This window comes from Cannabis sativa, chromosome 6 (assembly GCF_029168945.1).
Source record: "Cannabis sativa cultivar Pink pepper isolate KNU-18-1 chromosome 6, ASM2916894v1, whole genome shotgun sequence".
In the NCBI taxonomy this organism is placed as follows: Eukaryota; Viridiplantae; Streptophyta; class Magnoliopsida; order Rosales; family Cannabaceae; genus Cannabis; species Cannabis sativa.
The window spans coordinates 2918941-2939572 of record NC_083606.1 but is presented as its reverse complement, the minus strand read 5'-3'; the positions used below and the strand labels follow the sequence as shown (position 1 = coordinate 2939572).

The 20632-nt window shown below is 32.0% G+C and overlaps 2 protein-coding genes and 1 long non-coding RNA gene across 3 annotated transcripts; 2 read left to right on the top strand and 1 right to left on the bottom strand.

The window, feature by feature from the left end:
* Positions 1-313: 313 nt before the first annotated feature.
* On the bottom strand, positions 314-1086 carry LOC133038988 (NAC transcription factor 29-like). Its single transcript, XM_061117721.1, has 2 exons — positions 661-1086; positions 314-571 (listed from the first exon to the last, which is right to left on the bottom strand). The coding sequence occupies exons 1-2, from the start codon at positions 1084-1086 to the stop codon at positions 314-316; spliced, it is 684 nt and encodes a 227-aa protein (XP_060973704.1).
* Positions 1087-3945: 2859 nt separating this feature from the next.
* On the top strand, positions 3946-5054 carry LOC115708961 (uncharacterized). Its single transcript, XR_009688189.1, has 2 exons — positions 3946-4386; positions 4466-5054. It is a non-coding gene; the product is annotated as an uncharacterized LOC115708961 (long non-coding RNA).
* Positions 5055-9107: 4053 nt separating this feature from the next.
* LOC115725535 (uncharacterized) lies at positions 9108-10617 on the top strand. The gene is made up of 4 exons (XM_061116861.1): positions 9108-9517; positions 9608-9685; positions 9804-9958; positions 10052-10617. Exons 1-3 carry the CDS (start codon positions 9338-9340, stop codon positions 9807-9809), a joined length of 264 nt encoding a protein of 87 aa, XP_060972844.1. The 5' UTR covers positions 9108-9337; the 3' UTR covers positions 9810-9958; positions 10052-10617.
* The last annotated feature ends 10015 nt before the right edge of the window (positions 10618-20632 follow it).

The window sequence follows — 20632 nt, the reverse complement described above, 5'->3', positions numbered from 1 at the left end:
AAAAGTAACAAACAATAACAGCATGAATGATTAATTTCTTACTGATTACATTTCAATAACAATAATAAAGTTAAAAGAAACAAACAAATTAATAAGATCGTCTACTACATTAAATTTCATTCCCTTTGCTTCTCTATAATCTTGTTCCCATTGCGATTGGTTAGCTTTTGTTTTGTTAATAAATTGCCAATTTTATCAGCGGAATGTTCTTGTTGTCTTGCTTCGAATTGATGGTCGGTCATAAAAACCCTTCAATACTACATCATAACGGGAATTCTTTGGCGGTTGCTTTTTCGGTTTCGGCTTTGGCTCATCAATGTCTTGCGTCGTCATAGCCGATCTTATTTTGACAGATTGGCTCATCAAGGGTTGGCTCTTGTTCTTCTACGACAACCTCATTCTCTGTTCGTACTGCTTCTTCTGTCACGGCTTCCTTCTGATATCCTTGTTCATTATTTGGTTCCATTAATTTCTGTCTTTTTGCGTTTTGCTCTTTATACTCGTTTTCGATTTTATTCTTCAATTCCTTTGATTTCATTTTATAAATCTTGCATAACATCCAATGGCATTGCTGCAAAAGATAAATTAAAATTAATAACTTGTTTAAATATTATGCAAAAACAATAATATAGAGTGATTTAAGTAGGAGTAGGTAGTTACCTGTGGGTGATTAGATTGAGTCAATTGATACTCAGTCATTTTCCAATAAGTAAGTGTTTTATTTAGGTCCTTGAAATCCAAAGTCCTTTTAACACCTATTTCGTTGTTTTGTTCATCAAATATTTTCTTCTTTGTTGCATTTCCATGCCATGTTCCACCTTTAGCTTTTCGAGTCGACCTCTTTTTATTATTATTATTATTATTATTATTATTATTGGGATAATAAAAGTACCACTCATTTTGGTTGATGGGCGGATATAAGGCTGTTAACTCATCTGGATGAAAGTCATTAATCGAATGAAGTTGTTGAATGTGATTAAGTGGGAGTAAATGAGGGTTCAAATTCTTATTAGTCAAATAAAATTGAAGAAGCTCTTGATCATTTGGGGAAAATATGACCCCAGGAACAGAAGTCATAGTCTCCATTGATGGTTGGTTAATTTGTTGTGTGTTGTGATTTGGATTGGTAGAAGAAAGAACCAGCTTGCTTTGCTAATATCAGTGATTAAGTAATTAGCCACGTACTACTCTTCACTGTCTTCAGTCTTCACTTTCATTTTCATTTAATGTCTTAGTTAGTTATATATATATAGGACAAAAACCCTCATTTGATTAGGAATAGGTTTCTTTTTCCTTAACATATATTAGGTTTAAATTTAAATATAATTATCTTTTTCATAGAAAATATCTTTTTTTTTTTTAATTTTTTAAAACAATAAAAAAAAAAGAAAAGAGAAAAACACTCGGTCATTACCCAGGCACAACAAATTTAAATATATATATTTGTTGCCTTCTCTAGAATTTTCTATTGTTTTTGCTTCTAATTTTTAGTAAGATCAGTTCCTTTGATTTTCTAGTAATCTTTCCAATTTCTGAATTCATTTGATAATAATTTTCTGTTCTCATGATTACTTAGCATTGTATTTTCTGTTCATTTAAGCTTTCATTTCAGATTTTGATTTGTATCTATTACTTGACCTATTATCTTTCACTTATAATAATGCTTTTGTTTTATGCTTTATCGATTTCAAACAGAGCAAGTTCTTCAGAGAGTTCTCTAATTTTGTTCAATAGAAAGGTATAATCACATACTGAGACTACTATAGTTTCTGGTTTATTTAACAATAATTTGCTATTGTTGAACTAATTATTCTGATTTTTAGTTTGCCCAAATCATTAATAAGTTTAATGCTTGTACTAAATTATATCTTTAAATTTTAAAATATACAAAATCGTGCCCCCAAACTTGACATGTACAAAATCGTACCCGGATCTGACTGTGTAGTATTGTTCTATCTCTCTTTGTGATTTTGATAATGTTCTCTCTGAACTTTTTATCTTGTTTGTTGCTTTTTTTTTTTTTTATTTTTTATATGCGAAATTTGAATCTTTGCACGAATATTTCTGACAAAGTATGCTTGCATAAATTGATGATAAGGTTTTTTGTTTCACAAATCTAAATCTTATCAGGTCTGGTTTGCTTTAAGATAAGAGTTTCGTTTTCTTGGTGAAGTGTTCTACTAGGTTTTATAAGCATGTATAAGTGATTCACTCAGTAGAATGTTATTATCTGTTCGATTTTCATGACAAGCAAATCGTAGGTTGCACCTTTAATGGTTTTGGTACTGGCTTAGATGTGTGTTCATAGTGGGTTTAGCTGTGTTTGAACTTTTTGTGCCATTTGATTTATGTTTTTAAATGTATTCTTTTTGTGCTGTGCTGTGTCACTTCGAGAGGTTATTCAATGTATTCTTTCATAATGAGCAAATCTTTCATACCGTTATGAACCCTATATTTTTAAAAAATAGTAAAAATAGAACCTTGAGTTTAATTTTCAAAAATTTTATTTTTTAACATAACTAAAGAAAATTTTAACACGAAGAAAATGTAACCAAGTTTGTCATAACATTTTTAGATGAAATTATTATTAAGTTTTATTTTGACAAAAAATCAGTTCAGAGTCTTGTTTGTACAATTTTAAAAAAATACCGAGTCCATTTTGTCATTTAACAAAACAGAGGATCAAATTTATAACTTTTGCAAAACACAAGATCCAAAATAGTAATTACCACTTTCTTAACAAAACAAAATAACTATTTGTAAGAAAATACATTTATTTATTTATTTAATACACAATATTTTTTTTTGTTAACTAAATCTAATAAAGCCCATTAATACATCCCAAAGCCATATTTTTGACCTTGGAAATCTTTTTCCTCATTAAAATGTTACAATAATTAGAGTTCATAGTAGGTGAAGACGAAGAATAATCTAAAAATGAACCCATTGATGGAAAAGAACCAAATTCAGCACCTGAAATCGAACTTTTATAATTATAATCCATTAAATAATAATACGACCGCTCATTCTGATCCTCCTTTGTTGTCGCTTCAACCTTATTATTATTATTATTTACCATTGACTTCTTAAGCACATTTGTCTTGTTGGGGAGCTTCCACAATCTCCTAGGGCCACCCCGACCGCCACCCCTCGTTGTCGAGGACAACACTACTCGAGCACTCCTCGCCTCGATTATTGGAGGTGGGTGATCTCGATGGAGCTCAATAGAGGGCGCCTTAGGAAGATCTTTAGGTATTCCAGGCCGAGATTCCCACTTGAAAGGAATGGTAGCTGCAGTGTTGAAATTTGATAAACCATTATTATTATTATTATTTTCTCCAATGGAAGAGCTTCTTGAGAGGATTTTTTTGACAAACAACTCATTTGCTTGTAAAATAGAGATTGGAGAGGTTTTTTGAAGCCTTGTGTTGATCTCCATTGTTTTTCTTGTGTGATTTTCTTTGGTGATTTTTCTCTTATTTAAAAGATACTAGTTACATACAATTACAGTTTAAAATAATTCGCTTTTCGGAATGTTTTTAATTAACAAACATTTGTAAACAATTTTTTATTTTTTTTTATATAATATTCCCAATGTGAAGCAAACTTAGTCAGTACATACTTTAAGCAGTATTGTGTCATTCTAATATTTCATTTAACTTGAGAATTTCTATTCAAGAGCTCTCCATACTGCAAATGAGGTATAATATAATAATTGGCAACTGAAGCAACAACGACTTTAATCATGGAAAATCAGAGCCAAGAAAGAAGGAGCTAATCACGTTTCTTCCATTGTAGGTAGACAGGATTTCATCCAAATTATGTCCAATAACTGTGGGAACTACTTGGACTTTTACAAGAGAAAGTTAACTCAATATATCGAACAAATTTTTGTGCGCACGACAGTCTAGCAACCACGGCGTCTCCAGGATAAAACAGGTTTTGTATACGATATATTATGCACCAAATTTTATCGCTCGATTACACCCTAAATTTTGCTCTGAGAAAAATCATAAGGAAGAAAGAATTTTTTTTGATGCTGAAAAGGATGTAGTTTTTGTTATTCTGATACGACTTATATAGAGAAGTCGATCCAAGGTTAAACGGTAAGAAAACAGTAATATAATCGTGAAGAATCAGAGATGCATATGTGTAAAAGAGTGCCCTTTTGAGAATGTTTTACGGTTAGGCTCACGATGGGAGTTGGTGGCAGTTTTGCGAGCTAGAAATCAATTCTTCTTTGGAAACAGGGCTTTTGACTTGGCCTCTGTTTCAAGATAAGTGTTTGGAGATGTGGTGGAGTTCACTAGAATTCAGGATAAACCAGGGACCAAATCTGTATTCACTCGGACTGCACAACTCTCGTTCATTAATGTCCCTTGTATTGTATGTTTCTTTGTTCTCCATTCTCTTGGATAAAGTTTTACAAGTTGTATTTACTTCTTTACTTTTTACATGCAGTCAGTCAGTGGGTAGAGAAGAATGTATGTGAAGAGTTCCAGTGGGCTTGTAAATATGGAGTTACATGGCTGCAAGGAAATCATTATGAGAACTTGACTGCTCAGAAAATGGAATGTGTAAGTTTTGTTTGTATACCAAGCCCAACAATGAATGAGTACAAAATACACAAACCAATGGATTTCTTAAGATATGGTGTTTTGAGGAATAACCGCTTTAACGGTCTTCTACAACTTATGTCAAGCTGTCTCAGTCGACCAAAGCCAATAAATAAGGCTTCTATACACTTGGTTCAAGAGCAGATTAGATCAAGAAGATTGAGGCACAAACAAATTAGGAATTAGTGAGAGTTTATGAGGGTTGCAAAAGAGTGTCTTGTGTGTTTGATCAAGAGCTCTCATGTGAGATATGATGTAAACGAAACTTTTGATTCCATGTACTTCAAATTGTTGTACTGTTCTTGCTGATTGATCAATAAAGACTCAGGACAAACTAAGTGTTTTCTGCCCAAACTAAGTGTATCACCATTCTTGGTTTGTGTCTTGTAATCTGTCTGTAACTCTTGGTTAATTAATAGAATTAATCCCTCTTGCATATCTTGTTTGTTGCTGAACTTGATGATATGTATTTGTGATTTTGTGGCTGTAGCTCATTTGCATTGCACAATCAAACACTAATTAAGCAAATATGATAACTCGTGTTATAAAAATTTAAAGGTTATAATTTTAGGTCTTGGCAGCATGAGTTGTTCAGTTCATAGGATGTTCAGTTTAATAGTTTTGTCTTAATTTTACTTTCTTGAATAGCTGAGTTTATGTTTTGGTAATTAATTAATATATTTGTTCATATTTTAAAGTTAAAGCATGACAATAAAGTTCACTTTATGGTTTACTATTGTCTCTTCCCCTTAATATCATTTACTTGATCAAACTTTACAAATTCATAGGACTTATGATGTCTACTATTGGTTATGATGTCTAAATCCAGGATCCTGTTATTCAGCCTCTGGTGGACAAGATAATAAAACTTTTCAAGGGTTACTTTCAAATTTCTTAGGCAAACCCCATTAAATCAAATAATATTGATGGAGGAAAATCGGACTATAGGAATAAAATTTAAATAAAACTAACATTGTCTTGGCTCCACAATACAAAGAATCTATATATATATATATATATATATATCTAATGAGTATTATTGATGACAATACAAAGAGTCTATCTGCTGTCATGTTATTGTGAAAAAAATATGTGGACCCGGCTAGAATGAAAAGATGGACAATCCAGTTATATGCGGACCAGACTAGAATGAAAAGTACAAAATACAAAAATTACACTATTGTCTCTATCAAAGCAAATGAAGATTGAAATCCACCAATGAGTATCATTAGTTTTCTTATCTTCAATTTTTAGACAAATGTTATCTTCAATTATCAACAATTTAGAGATTGATTTTTAATTTTCTTTTTATCTTACATCCATTTAAGTAATGTTTCTTTAAGTATTGGAACATCAATTTTTAGTTTATTTTTGGATTAATTTAAGAACATATTTAAATCATCAAGCTTTCTTAAACACTAATATATTGCATTCGGTATTCACTTTTAATTGACAACTTTATAAACTATAATATTTAGATACACATAATAATAGTCTCACCTAATAACTAATAATATTTTTCTTAATTTTTAATTGTATCAATTTTAAATAACATAAAAAAAAAAACTAGCATAAAATTTAATATACGTGCCGCGCACGTAGCTTTTTACTGGTTTAAATATAAGTTGTTATTAATTCAGTATTAATTATAATAAGTATTGTAACTAAAAAGTAAAAATATATTTAATTTATATAATTATTTGTGACTATTATAATTTGTCACAATTTTTTTTAGAAATTTTTACACCATAAATACAAAATGCATTCTTTATTACTGAAATACCCTCACATGGTTATTGTTACTTTTTTACTCATCAAGTTTATTTTATTACACTTTTACCACTTTGCACACACATTTTCATGCATCACACTTGTTGCTTACACGTGAGGGGTCTAGGATTGACTTCTATCAATCAATCCATCATTTCACTCTCTTTTTTTCTTCTTTTCTTTTTATTTTTAATTTTATTTCAGTTTTTAATTTTTAATTTTTAATTTTTAATTTTATTTCAGTTTTTAATTTTTAATTTTTTTCCATAACAATTCTTCTTGTCTTTTTATTTTTAATTTTTAATTGTAAAGCTAGTTTCTTATATATTCTTACGAAGAAACGGACCTTGATAACATATGGAGCGACTGTTTAGAGAATAAAGCCAGTAAGAGTATAGACAACAAAAGCTAATACCTGAAGACAAAATCAAATAATAAAGAATAGTCGAAGTCAAGGAAAGTGTTCTGAGAAATGAAAAATATTTTCACTGGTTTTAGGCACAATCTTAGGAAATCATTGTGCTTCTTATGTATGTTTGCTCAACAAATAATGCAGAGATTTCATTGTCAACGTTTCTGGGAAAAAAGCTAATGTTGGTGCTGAAGTTCGAACCGAGGTTTGTTTTCGGTTTCTTTTTGGTTTTCTCCCATATTTGAAATTTTACACCTTCTGTATGTATTTTTTTTAATATGTTTTTTATCTAGTTATTTCCTGTCCATTTTTATATCATCAATGGGTAACAATGAGATTTATCATGGATGTTGATGTTCAAAGAGTGTTTCCTGTATTTTAGTTTGTATACAGTTGTTTTGTAGTTTTATTATAGTTTTGCTACTTGCATATGTTATTTCACTATAAAATTAATATGCAACTATTTGCACAAAACTTACTGTGTATAACTACTATTTCTTAGTCCCCATCAAATTAAATTCTTGCATAATATATAAACTATCATAAAACGATAATGCAACTATAAGGCAACTATTTGCACTTGCATACAGTTGTTTTGTAGTTTTATTATAGTTTTGCTACTTGCATATGTTATTTAACTATAAAATTAATATGCAACTATTTGCACAAAACTTACTATGTATAACTACTATTTCTTAGTCCCCATCAAATTAAATTCTTGCATAATATATAAACTATCATAAAACAATAATGCAACTATAAGGCAACCAAAACAAAAAATAAACAGACTTATACATAATTGGTTGTACCTTAATTCGATTTTACTCTTCTTATTTTATTTTTCAAAAAATATATTTATATTGAAAACCAGTAATCAATCAAAATGTAACTGTATATAACGTAGATGTATTATTCATGAGGTTTTTTTAAAAATTTTTACATCATACATTGTTTTGAATTTGGTGGGAGCCCCAGATCTGTTTGTTACAGATCTACATTTCATGAATCTGGATTTCGATATTAGGGGGAGTTGTTTTGATCGAATAAAACAGAAAACAAATGTGTAATTTCAGTTTCTTCACAGTTTTTCTGATTTTTTTTTTTCGTCATTTTCAGTTTAGATCATTGCAGGTCTTCTTTTCCAGTTGATTTTGCCAGAATTAATAGTTGTATTTTTCTCGTTTTGGTTTCATTTTGGTTGTTTTGCGGTTTTGAAACGAGCACGTATTTTCATCTTCATGGTTCGCTCTGTACAGCTGAAGGCTTAGTGCATGTGGTATTTTTGTAAATATTTATATGTGGACTGTATAAATGTTTAATGGGCCGGCCCAAAGTATTTTTGTAATTTTTTTTTCCTTTTTTGTATTTTTCTGTTTTTTTCCCTTTTTTTTTTATAATCATAAATTTTATTGTGATTTTTATAATGTATACATATAAATATTAGGGTTTGGTTAGAGTCTTTAATTAATTGATTTATTTCAAAATGGCTTGTTAATTAATTTGTTTGGCTTGAGTTCAATGGCTTTGTCTGCCCCCCTTCATTGTTTGTGGCCATGATATTATCTGCCTCCTTTTATATGGAAAAATATTTTGTTGCTTGTGTATGTAGATGGTGATCATGAATTTGTTGTGCTTGATCCGCGTACTCCTCTTGCTGGGATTTGATCCTATGACCTCCCTTATGTATGTCATATAACTTAATCATTATGCCAAAGCTTATATCATGTTTAAAAATATCACTTTTAATCAAAAATAAATATTTTGACTAACTAAAATATATACATATATCCTCAATTTTTTTTTTTTTCAGGAGGGGCGACTACCCCACCTCGCTTCAATGTGGGAACGCCCCTCGTTACAACAGTAGTGATGTTCAAGAACACACAAACACTACTAGAATTAATCACAAAATCAAAAACTAGAACTTAGATGAAATTAGACAAGAATAAACTTAACTCAGAATAAATAAATCATGTATCTTTATTGATTGAATAGTAAAACACAATGACATATGTCCAAAAATACAACTCAACACAATAAACAATTACAAAAAAAATATCTCACAATGAGAGAAATCACTTTAAGAGTGATACTCCCACTACATCTCTTCACACACACACTCACTATAATCTTGGACTCTCTCTCTCTCAAAACTTGACTCTGAAATCTGAAGTATGAGCATTGGAGATTCCTTCATAGAGTAGAGACACTTCTATTTATAGATGTTGGTGGAGCTCTCTTTAAGTTTGTGTAAAAGCCAACTGTTATAACTAACAACATGAAAGATAGAACTACTGACTTTGACAAATTAAGTGAGTTTAATCCCATTATACCATATGTAGTGTGATATTAAGCTTAAAGAGTTATGTATCAAGTTTGCATTTGATTACTCTGCTTGATTGGTTGCATTAAGAGCAGAGAGCTATAATGTGTACTTCTGATGTTAAGCTTCCTGAAGATGGAATTGGGAGTCTTGTTTGTCTTAAGTTTTGAGAATCTGATACATTGAATAAAAATTTTAGCTTGTCTACAATCATTTATGAACCTCACACGTTCGTACCTGGCTCAATTTTATTTGATCATTTGCAGAAAGAAGGCAATGACAGCTGCTGCATTTTCTGCTGATGGCTCTATTTTGGCAGTTGCAGCAGAAACTGTGATCACATTATGGGACCCTGAACACAACGTCCTTGTTGCTGTACTCGGAGAAATTCAAAAGGTAAATGTTCATTTTGCTCTCTTCCCTATTTGATTGTTTGTTGGAAGGCCTGAGATTTGGGATTTATTTTTGTTGTGTGTGTATTTGTAGCCAATTAGGTCTCTATCGTTTGCTGGAAAATCAGACTATCTTGTGAGTGTGTCCGAAGGTTCACAACCACAGCTGTCAGTATGTAATATGTCGAAACTCTCTGTATCCTGGTCATACAAGCTCTCCAATGATAATATGTAATTATGTATTGTGTGTGTGTGGTACTTAATATTGTTGCTTTTGTTTTCATCTGTAGATGTAGCTTGTGGTGTTGATGCATCAATGTTTGCAGTTCTTGTTGTTGGGAAATCATGTAATAATGAGACAACAGTGCTTAAAGGAAGAGATGGGGTAATCTTATTATTCAATGTCACAGATCCACTTCCTGTGGCTACTTGGTCTGTAAGGAAGGTACTATTATTATTATTGTCTTCTTATCTCAGTTTTGATTATAAATGTGTTGGTGAAGATTGGTAACACAAGTTTTGATATAATAAATTGCAGGCCAAGGGGGGAGGACTTGGTTTTATTCAAAGCAGGCCAAGAGTTGGTTGCTACCATTGAGGAAACAGGTGGACATTAATTCCTTGCTTCTTTTACTCTGTTTATAAAGCATGTTTTTACTATAACTAATTTAATGATTTTTGGTATAAAGTAGGAAAACTTGGATATGCATCTGTGTATGGTGAGCTACCTGAGTTTGAGTTGAAGAGCAAGGATGATGAGTTGTGGGAAGCAACGGCTCCCTCGAGACCCTCGGAGAGACCGTGGGAGAGTATATTCAGTGGATCAAGTCATGATCTTCCACCCCTCACTAAATTATGTTCACCTTTTTTGGAGTCCTTGCTGGAAAGGAGGACTACTACTTCTACTACTGCCATTGTTGAATGATCATTTCCAATTAAGAAGCAACCAATGAATGTTGTTGCTTTGCTGATAGTTTTGGTCAAATTAATTATGATTAGCTCAAAATTAAGGCAAATCCATTTTGTTATTGGATTTTACATGATGATGTTTTTGTACCAATGTTTGTGAGTCACAAAAGTAATATAATCTTATGTTTCAATTTCCTTTTCTGTTACAAAACAAAAAATTATTACAGTATAATACTTTGAGATATTGTAATTTACATTATTATTCTGTAATGAAAATTTTTGTATTCTTTTTTCTATTGATTTACATGAATGAAAAGTAACAAACAATAACAGCATGAATGATTAATTTCTTAATGATTACATTTCAATAACAATAATAAAGTTAAAAGAAACAAACAAATTAATAAGATCGTCTACTACATTAAATTTCATTCCCTTTGCTTCTCTATAATCTTGTTCTCATTGCGATTGGTTAGCTTTTGTTTTGTTAATAAATTGCCAATTTTATCAGCGGAATGTTCATGTTGTCTTGCTTCGAATTGATGGTCGGTCATAAAAACCCTTCAATACTACATCATAACGGGAATTCTTTGGCGGTTGCTTTTTCGGTTTCGGCTTTGGCTCATCAATGTCTTGCGTCGCTGCAGCGATCCTATTTTGACAGATTGGCTCATCAAGGGTTGGCTCTTGTTCTTCTGCGACAACCTCATTCTCTGTTCGTACTACTTCTTCTGTCACGGCCTCCTTCTGATATCCTTGTTCATTATTTGGTTCCATTAATTTCTGTCTTTTTGCGTTTTGCTCTTTATACTCGTTTTCGATTTTATTCTTCAATTCCTTTGATTTCATTTTATAAATCTTGCATAACATCCAATTGCATTGCTGCAAAAGATAAATTAAAATTAATAACTTGTTTAAATATTATGCAAAAACAATAATATAGAGTGATTTAAGTAGGAGTAGGTAGTTACCTGTGGGTGATTAGATTGAGTCAATTGATACTCAGTCATTTTCCAATAAGTAAGTGTTTTATTTAAATCCTTAAAATCCAAAGTCCTTTTAACACCTATTTCGTTGTTTTGTTCATCAAATATTTTCTTCTTTGTTGCATTTCCATGCCATGTTCCACGGCTACTGTTGTACCAATTCAGCCTACACATCCCATGATTACTCGAGGCAAAGCGGGTATTTTTAAACCTCGAACGTTTCTTGGTCAGTCAACATTCTCTCTTGATTTTCTTGAACCTGCTTCAGTGGCTGCTGCCCTTCAGCATGAGGGGTGGAACAAGGCTATGTCAACTGAGTTTCTTGCCTTAATTCGAAACAAGACCTGGACCTTGGTTCCATTCTCAGCTCTTTACAATATTGTTGGCTGTAAGTGGGTGTTCAAAGTCAAATATAATGCAGATCGAAGCTTCCAACGACTCAAGGCCCGCCTAGTTGCTAAAGGGTTCCACCAAAGACCCGGTGTGGACTTTGGAGAGACTTTTAGTCCCGTTGTTAAAGCAGCCACGGTTCGTGTTGTTCTCACCTTAGCCGTGGCATATGATTGGGAAGTAAGACAAGTGGACATCAACAACGCTTTCTTAAACGAAACTCTTGATGAAGATGTTTACATGGTTCAACCTCCGGGTTTTGAAGACCCTCAAAAACCTCACCATGTTTGCAAGCTTCATAAGTCAATCTACGGGTTGAAACAAGCTCCGAGGGCTTGGTATGACCAACTAAGAATGACACTTATACAGTGGGGATTTGAGAATTCAAAGGCTGACTCTTCGTTCTTTATGATGAAACAACCGAAGCATGTTGTGTTAGTCCTTGTCTATGTCGATGACATAGTGGTCACGGGAAACAACTCAAAAGAAGTTCATGCCTTCATTTCTAGACTCAATCTGACCTTCTCATTGAAGGATCTCGGGCCACTTCAATATTTCTTAGGCATTGAAGTGTTTAGAGACAACACAGGTATTTATTTATCTCAAGGGAAATATATTGCAGAACTGTTACAGAAGGCCAAACTTGAGAACACTAAACCCAGTGTAACTCCTATGACTGCTGGGAAGGCATTGTCCATTTCGGATGGAACTCCTCTCAGCCAACCAACCATGTTCAGAAGTGTAATAGGAGCTCTACAATATCTTAGCCACACCAGACCCAACATCTCCTTTGCCGTCAACAAACTCAGCCAGTTTCTCAAGCAACCGACTGATGTGCATTGGGGTGCAGCAAAACGAATACTGAGATATCTTAAAAGGACAATGCACCATGGTCTTCACATTGCTCCTAGTGTGAATCTCACTCTTGTTGGGTTCTCGGATGCCGACTGGGCATGTTGTCCCGATGACAGAAAATTAGTGGCAGGATACTGTGTTTATCTCGGAGATTCTTTGATTTCTTGGTCATCCAAGAAGCAAACTGTAGTGGCTCGCTCTAGCACGGAATCGGAATATAGAGCACTTGCTCATCTTGCTGCAGAATTGTCCTGGTTACAAGAACTGTTAAAGGAGTTGAACTTCAAATGCTCAGCCACTCCCGTGATATGGTGTGACAACCAAAGTGCAAGTGCACTTGCCTCTAATCCTGTTTATCATGCTAGAACAAAACACATAGAACTGGATGTGCACTTCGTCAGGGACAAGGTACTTGATAAGAAGTTGGAAATTCGATATGTGCCATCTCATGATCAAATAGCCGACTGTCTTACAAAGGCTCTCACTCCTACTCGGTTCCAGTTTCTTACTGCCAAACTCAATGTCACACAGTCCCCATTTCGTTTGAGGGGTGGAGTTAAAGAAAATGATTCAAAGGAATTGAATGATGAGCTGGCAATCTCAAAGAATACTAGAATGAGGGAATCCCAATAATGATTTTGCAATCATTATTGGCTAACAACTTTCTGTTATTATTGTGTACTGAGTATATTCCTTTTTACACGTGTAATGTTTGTATAGGTACTCTGTACCTCTCTAATCCCCAATTCTCTATATAATGAAATTATCTATTGCTCAGACCTTTGAGCTGAGTTTTCCCTTCAATATTGAATTTATTAAATCTTCACTTAAACTATATTTATCTTATTATATAGAAATAAACCTATGATTATGAACCATAGTTTCATAGTAATTAATAGTATTACATCCTTAGACACAAGTAGTATTAACCCTAACCCTACGAGGATGGTTAAAAACTAAAAGAAGAAAAAGACCCTAACTATATATATAATACAAATCTAAAAGAAACCCTTGAGGTATCCCAAGTGTTCGAAGTATAGCAGATTTAATCATGGTGGCAGCCACCGCCTGTGCGCGACAGTAAAAAAGATGATTTGGTAGATGAAACCACTGACAACAAAGAAGAACACGATTCAACAAATGACATGGAACCATCAAAAAATGACACATCTAACTCTTTTGCTTCCTCATTCTTATCATTATTATCTTCATCATCATCACCGCCCTTCACCACCGCCACCATTTCAACATCATTATTATTTTTATTAGTAACCACGTTATTTTTCCCGGCCAACCACTGTCTCAGATCAAAACTCATTTTTTTTATTATTTTCGCGATCACTTTCTCTGTCGGTGAATGTTTTTCTAGGGTTTTGCTCATTGTGTTTCTCTCCATTTCCATTGTTTCTCTATGGCACTAATTTTTTATAATTTCAAAATTAATTGTAAAATATTTAGTTATTTTAATTTTTTTTAATTATGTTACGTATTTGTTGGAGATGCTTTGTTTATATAAATTTAACAGAAATTTTCAAACTACATATCTTTTTTTCCTTTTAATTTATTTTTTGGATATTTTTTCTACTCTTAGGATAATTATTAATTAATGGTTTTTTTTAAAAGATAAAAGATTAAAAAAAAAATTCTAAACGCAGTGAACCAAATCATATGTAATTAAAATACTGTTAAAACAAAACCATATAACCATATACTATAGTACTATATACCAAATAACGTAATATACTAAATGATAAAAAAAATATAATTGTTCAAAAATATATATAAATAATTTATTAGACTTTAATATTTAATTGGACGAATAACAATATACATATAGAAAAATACCCCTGTGCTTCTTAGCATTTATTTTAAATTTTATACACAATTTTTTTTTAAAGAAAACATTAATAGTATTCTTTTATATATATAAAAAAAAAATAGTAACATGATAATAAAGTCGATGTTGGGGAGCCCATTATTAACATAAGATTGACCAGGTCAACTGTAAATATTAGTCAAAGTACATTAATATAAAAAGTAATGGGGATAATATATTACACTTTTGTACCATTAATCTTTTCCAAAATATACAAATTGCAGTTGATCGAAGAATGAGGCTGATTTTTTATCGAAAAAATAAAAGAAAATAAAGAATTGAGGCTGATTACTAAGGATTTTCCATCTCATTGTCTCATTTTGGTAGCCTTAATTGGAGAGGCTTTTAGTTTTTGGATTAGTTATATCAATAAAGAATTAGGACATTGCTACCATGCCCTGGCACAGGATGAATGTAACTAGAGGCTCTTCAGTCCGCTGAGGGAGATGATGATGAATAGGCTTTTATTGTTGTTTTGAAATATTGTAGTTTTTTTTTAATGAGAACCTTCTAGCATGATACAATTTAATTTTGTGATGTTGCAGATATGGGTTTCTCATGATGAGATTAAGAAGAGTTAAGAATTCTGGTTGGCTGTGTCACTCTGTGGGTTCCTACAAGTATGCTCTTTCTTTGCTTTATTCTATATTTTATTGTTAATTTCCTTTTCTGTTACAAAACAAAAAATTATTACAGTAGAGATAATACTTTGAGATATTGTAATTTACATTATTATTCTGTAATGAAAATTTTTGTATTCTTTTTTCTATTGATTTACATGGATGAAAAGTAACAAACAATAACACCATGAATGATTAATTTCTTACTGATTACATTTCAATAACAATAATAAAGTTAAAAGAAACAAACAAATTAATAAGATCGTCTACTACATTAAATTTCATTCCCTTTGCTTCTCTATAATCTTGTTCTCATTGCGATTGGTTAGCTTTTGTTTTGTTAATAAATTGCCAATTTTATCAGCGGAATGTTCTTGTTGTCTTGCTTCGAATTGATGGTCGGTCATAAAAACCCTTCAATACTACATCATAACGGGAATTCTTTGGCGGTTGCTTTTTCGGTTTCGGCTTTGGCTCATCAATGTCTTGCGTCGCTGCAGCGATCCTATTTTGACAGATTGGCTCATCAAGGGTTGGCTCTTGTTCTTCTGCGACAACCTCATTCTCTGTTCGTACTACTTCTTCTGTCACGGCCTCCTTCTGATATCCTTGTTCATTATTTGGTTCCATTAATTTCTGTCTTTTTGCGTTTTGCTCTTTATACTCGTTTTCGATTTTATTCTTCAATTCCTTTGATTTCATTTTATAAATCTTGCATAACATCCAATTGCATTGCTGCAAAAGATAAATTAAAATTAATAACTTGTTTAAATATTATGCAAAAACAATAATATAGAGTGATTTAAGTAGGAGTAGGTAGTTACCTGTGGGTGATTAGATTGAGTCAATTGATACTCAGTCATTTTCCAATAAGTAAGTGTTTTATTTAAATCCTTAAAATCCAAAGTCCTTTTAACACCTATTTCGTTGTTTTGTTCATCAAATATTTTCTTCTTTGTTGCATTTCCATGCCATGTTCCACCTTTAGCTTTTCGAGTCGACCTCTTTTTATTATTATTATTATTATTATTATTATTATTATTATTATTATTATTATTATTATTATTGGGATAATAAAAGTACCACTCATTTTCGTTGATGGGCGGATATAAGGCTGTTAACTCATCTGGATGAAAGTCATTAATCGAATGAAGTTGTTGAATGTGATTAAGTGGGAGTAAATGAGGGTTAAAATTTTTATTAGTCAAATAAAATTGAAGAAGCTCTTGATCATTTGGGGAAAATATGACCCCAGGAACAGAAGTCATAGTGTCCATTGATGGTTGGTTAATTTGTTGTGTGTTGTGATTTGGATTGGTAGAAGAAAGAACCAGCTTGCTTTGCTAATATCAGTGATTAAGTAATTAGCCACGTACTACTCTTCACTGTCTTCAGTCTTCACTTTCATTTTCATTTAATGTCTTAGTTAGTTATATATATATAGGACAAAAACCCTCATTTGATTAGGAATAGGTTTCTTTTTCCTTAACATATATTAGGTTTAAATTTAAATATAATTATCTTTTTCATAGAAAATATCTTTTTTTTTTTAATTTTTTAAAACAATAAAAAAAGAGAAAAGAGAAAAACACTCGGTCATTACCCAGACACAACAAATTTAAATATATATATTTGTTGCCTTCTCTAGAATTTTCTATTGTTTTTGCTTCTAATTTTTAGTAAGATCAGTTCCTTTGATTTTCTAGCAATCTTTCCAGTTTCTAAATTCATTTGATAATAATTTTCTGTTCTCATGATTATTTAGCATTGTATTTTGTTTTAGGAGAAGAAATCAAATGCTAAATTCACCACCTGACAATTTTCTTTAATGTAGGCTAACAATAGTTTTTTCTGTTTTTGACTTATTTTGAGTTCATTCCAAATTGTTAACTTGTATACAAATACAATATACTTCTAGTTTGTGTGTGTGTGTGTGTATGTATGAGTATGTTACTGAATTTTCAGTAGTTCCAACTGGAGAGACTATTTAAAAAGGGTTGTTGGTTAATAGTGAAATTAGGAAGTAGCAGAAGAGCAGTGAGCTCTTGATCCGGAAATTGGCATTCCAGCGCCTTATTTATCAGTTCAGTTTGAAGTTGTTTCAGCCTTAAACTAATATTGTATTTGTTGCAGAAGCTTATTTGGTGGGTTTGTTCGAGGACACCAATCTGTGTGCCATTCATGCCAAGAGAGTGACGATCATGCCCAATTGGCTCGCCGTATCCGCGGTGAGCGTGCGTAGATTCTATATCGGAGTTATCTAATACGTATTCCTGTTTGGGATACAGATTAATAATATCTTCACTTTTACAAACAAGAGCTGCTAATAATAATATCTTGCATTTGTATTTGTTATCTATTTTTGCTAATGACAACTATTATTATTATTATTATTATTATTATTATTATTATTATTATTAGTGTGTTAGATTGGGAAGAAAGACTAGCTAACACCTACTGCGATCGTTACAGTTTTTGATTTTTGTTCAAATTTATTATGCACTATTTAACTACTTCAAATCATCTGTAGCATTCAACAAAATTTCTTGTATTAATATTTTCATATAATTATCAAGTTTAAATTCATGTATAATAAATTGTGAAATAATGTTACTATAAAAATATTGAAACAAATATAAAATTTGTCCGCTTAATATAAAATATAAAATATAAAATTTTAAAATAACAAATAAAATTAAAATATTATAAATATGAACATTAACTTTGCAGGCGCAAATGCAAGCACTGATAAATTTTGTGCTCAATTATAGCAAAATTAAAAAATAACATTTATATATTAATCTAATAGGAAAAATAAAGAATATCTAAAGTAAGCCTCTAATGCATCCCCTAGGGATAGTTTGATACTTTGAACTAGTTTTCAATATAGCAACATCAGATAAAGACGATAATAGATTATTATTACTGTTTTTATTACTATTACTGTTACCGTTAACAACATTATTGTTTCGCGATAATGGTAATGAAAAAGATTGATCATTAATAGAAGATAAACTCAAACTCAAGCCATTCTCCTCCTTGATGTTCCGATCATCATCATCATCATCATAATCGTCGTCGTCCAAATAATCATACTTAGAGAAAGGTGGCGTCGAGGGTATTTTTGGTATTCCAGGTTGAGACTCCCACTTAAATGGAATTGCAATAGGCCTTCTAAAGTTATCTTTGTCAAAATCTGATGATGTTGAGTTTGACCTTGCCATAATTTTCTTCAAAAATTCTGGATTTGTAGATTGTAAAATTGAAACCGAATCTACAACCCTTTCTCCATTTTTAGTTTTTTTATGAAAGTGATGATTTTTTGCCATGGTATTGTTGACAGAGATGGCTTTGAGTAATTTTTAAATAAAAAAACTTATGTTATTAATTAGTTATATATATAGAATCAGTTATAATAATTATATATTTAATTAGTTAATTAATATTATTTGAAATTTCGTGATATTTTATTATAAAAAAAAAATTTGAAATTGAAGAGTATAACATCTTTTTCTCAAAATTACTTTATTTTATTTTAAATATACTTATTTTGCTCAACCAATCGAGCATCAGTGCATTGATAGAATATTTTGGAGTCATCAATTAATTTTTGAATTAGCTTTGTTTCAAAAAAAAAAAAAAACACACAATAATTAAAAAGATATTTAAATCATATCATATATCACTAAAAAACATGATTACTTTTTTAGTCAACGTGTTTAGATATAAATTATTTTTAATTTTATTTTAGTTATAAATTAAAATTATATTTAGTTACAACAAATTCTGATTTTTTGTCACTAATATTTTAGTCCTTTTTAGTCAAATTATATATAAAAAAATTATAGTGTATAAAAATTAAATATTAGGGTTTGGTTGGACTCTTTAATTAAATGATTTATTTCAAAATGGCTTGTTAATTAATTTGTTTGGCTTGAGTTCAATGGCTTGATCTGCCCCTTCATTGGTTGTGGCCATGATATTAAAATATTAAAAAAAAAATAAACCAATTATATAGCTAAAAAATTAAATATGATATAAATATTTTATTTTAAACAGTTAAAGAAAATGATAAGGAATTGAATGATGAGCTGGCAATCTCAAAGAATACTAGAATGAGGGAATCCCAATAATGATTTTGCAATCATTATTGGCTAACAACTTTCTGTTATTATTGTGTACTGAGTATATTTCTTTTTACACGTGTAATGTTTGTATAGGTACTCTGTACCTCTCTCTGTAATCCCCAATTCTCTATATAATGAAATTATCTCCGCTCGGACCTTTGTTGAGTTTTCCCTTCAATATTGAATTTATTAAATCTTCACTTGGTATCAGAGCCAATTTCCAAGCATCTGTAGATGTCGACGAATCAAAGCCAAACTGGTCAGGCTACACCAGAAAATGCTGGTGGTGGAAACACTCAAGGAAGCTCCATGGCGCATGCCAGTTCGTCAATGGCTGCTGCACCATTTACCCTGGCGACTCCATTCAGCAATACATTGAGTCAGCCATTCACTATCAAACTTGACAGGAACAATTTTCCTTTATGGAAAACAATGATTTATACTATAATCCGAGGACACCGACTTGAAGGGTACCTCAATGGGCAGAAGCCATGTCCACCGGAGTTTATCTCAGTGGAAAAATCTGGTGAAAATGAAGAAATCACCACAGAACTTCAAATAAATCCTGCTCTTGAAGCATGGATTGTCCATGACCAACTCTTAATGGGTTGGTTGTATGGATCTATGTCCGAAGCTATTGCCTCCGAAGTTATGGGGTGCAAGTCTGCTGCAGCTCTTTGGACAGCCCTCGAAGAACTGTATGGAGCACATTCTAGAGCCAATATGGACGATTTACGCACCAAACTCCAGACTACACGCAAAGGAGCTCAGTCCATGACAGATTACTTGAAGATGAAACGGATGTGGGCCGATTCTCTGGCCCTAGCTGGAGATCCATATCCTGAACGACATTTAATTGCTAATGTGTTATCTGGCCTTGATATGGAATATCTGTCGATTGTCTTGTTGCTTGAACACAGGTTGGATTTATCTTGGCAAGAATTGCAGGGGTCTTTGCTCAGTTTTGACAGCAAATTAGAGAGACTTGGTGCTGTCTCTCCTACCAACAAGGGCTTGAACAATCCCTCAGCCAACATGGCTCAAAGACCCTCCAACTCTAATAACCGTGGGAATCACTCAGGCAGAGGAAATGGTTACAGTAGTAGCAACAACAACCAAGGTCGTGGTAATGCTTATCATGGGAACTCATCTAGAGGCAGAGACAATCAAAACAGAGGCAGAGGAAGGTATAACAACAATAACTCTAGGCCAACATGTCAACTATGTGGGAAATTTGGCCATTCGGCTGCTGTATGCTATTATAGGTACAATGACAACTATATGGGGCAGCCACCTCAGAATGACAGCAACCAAAATCAAGACAGAAATGGTCATATGTCTGCTCTTGTTGCCTCT

Coding starts and splice junctions, on each gene's coding strand:
- LOC133038988 (XM_061117721.1), bottom strand. CDS start 1,086: ATGGAGACTATGACTTCTGTTCCTGGGGTCATATTTTCCCCAAATGAT. Junction 572..660: donor CTCAATCTAATCACCCACAG/GTAACTACCTAC, acceptor TATCTTTTGCAG/CAATGCCATTGGATGTTATG.
- LOC115725535 (XM_061116861.1), top strand. CDS start 9,338: ATGAACCTCACACGTTCGTACCTGGCTCAATTTTATTTGATCATTTGC. Junction 9,518..9,607: donor TACTCGGAGAAATTCAAAAG/GTAAATGTTCAT, acceptor GTGTATTTGTAG/CCAATTAGGTCTCTATCGTT.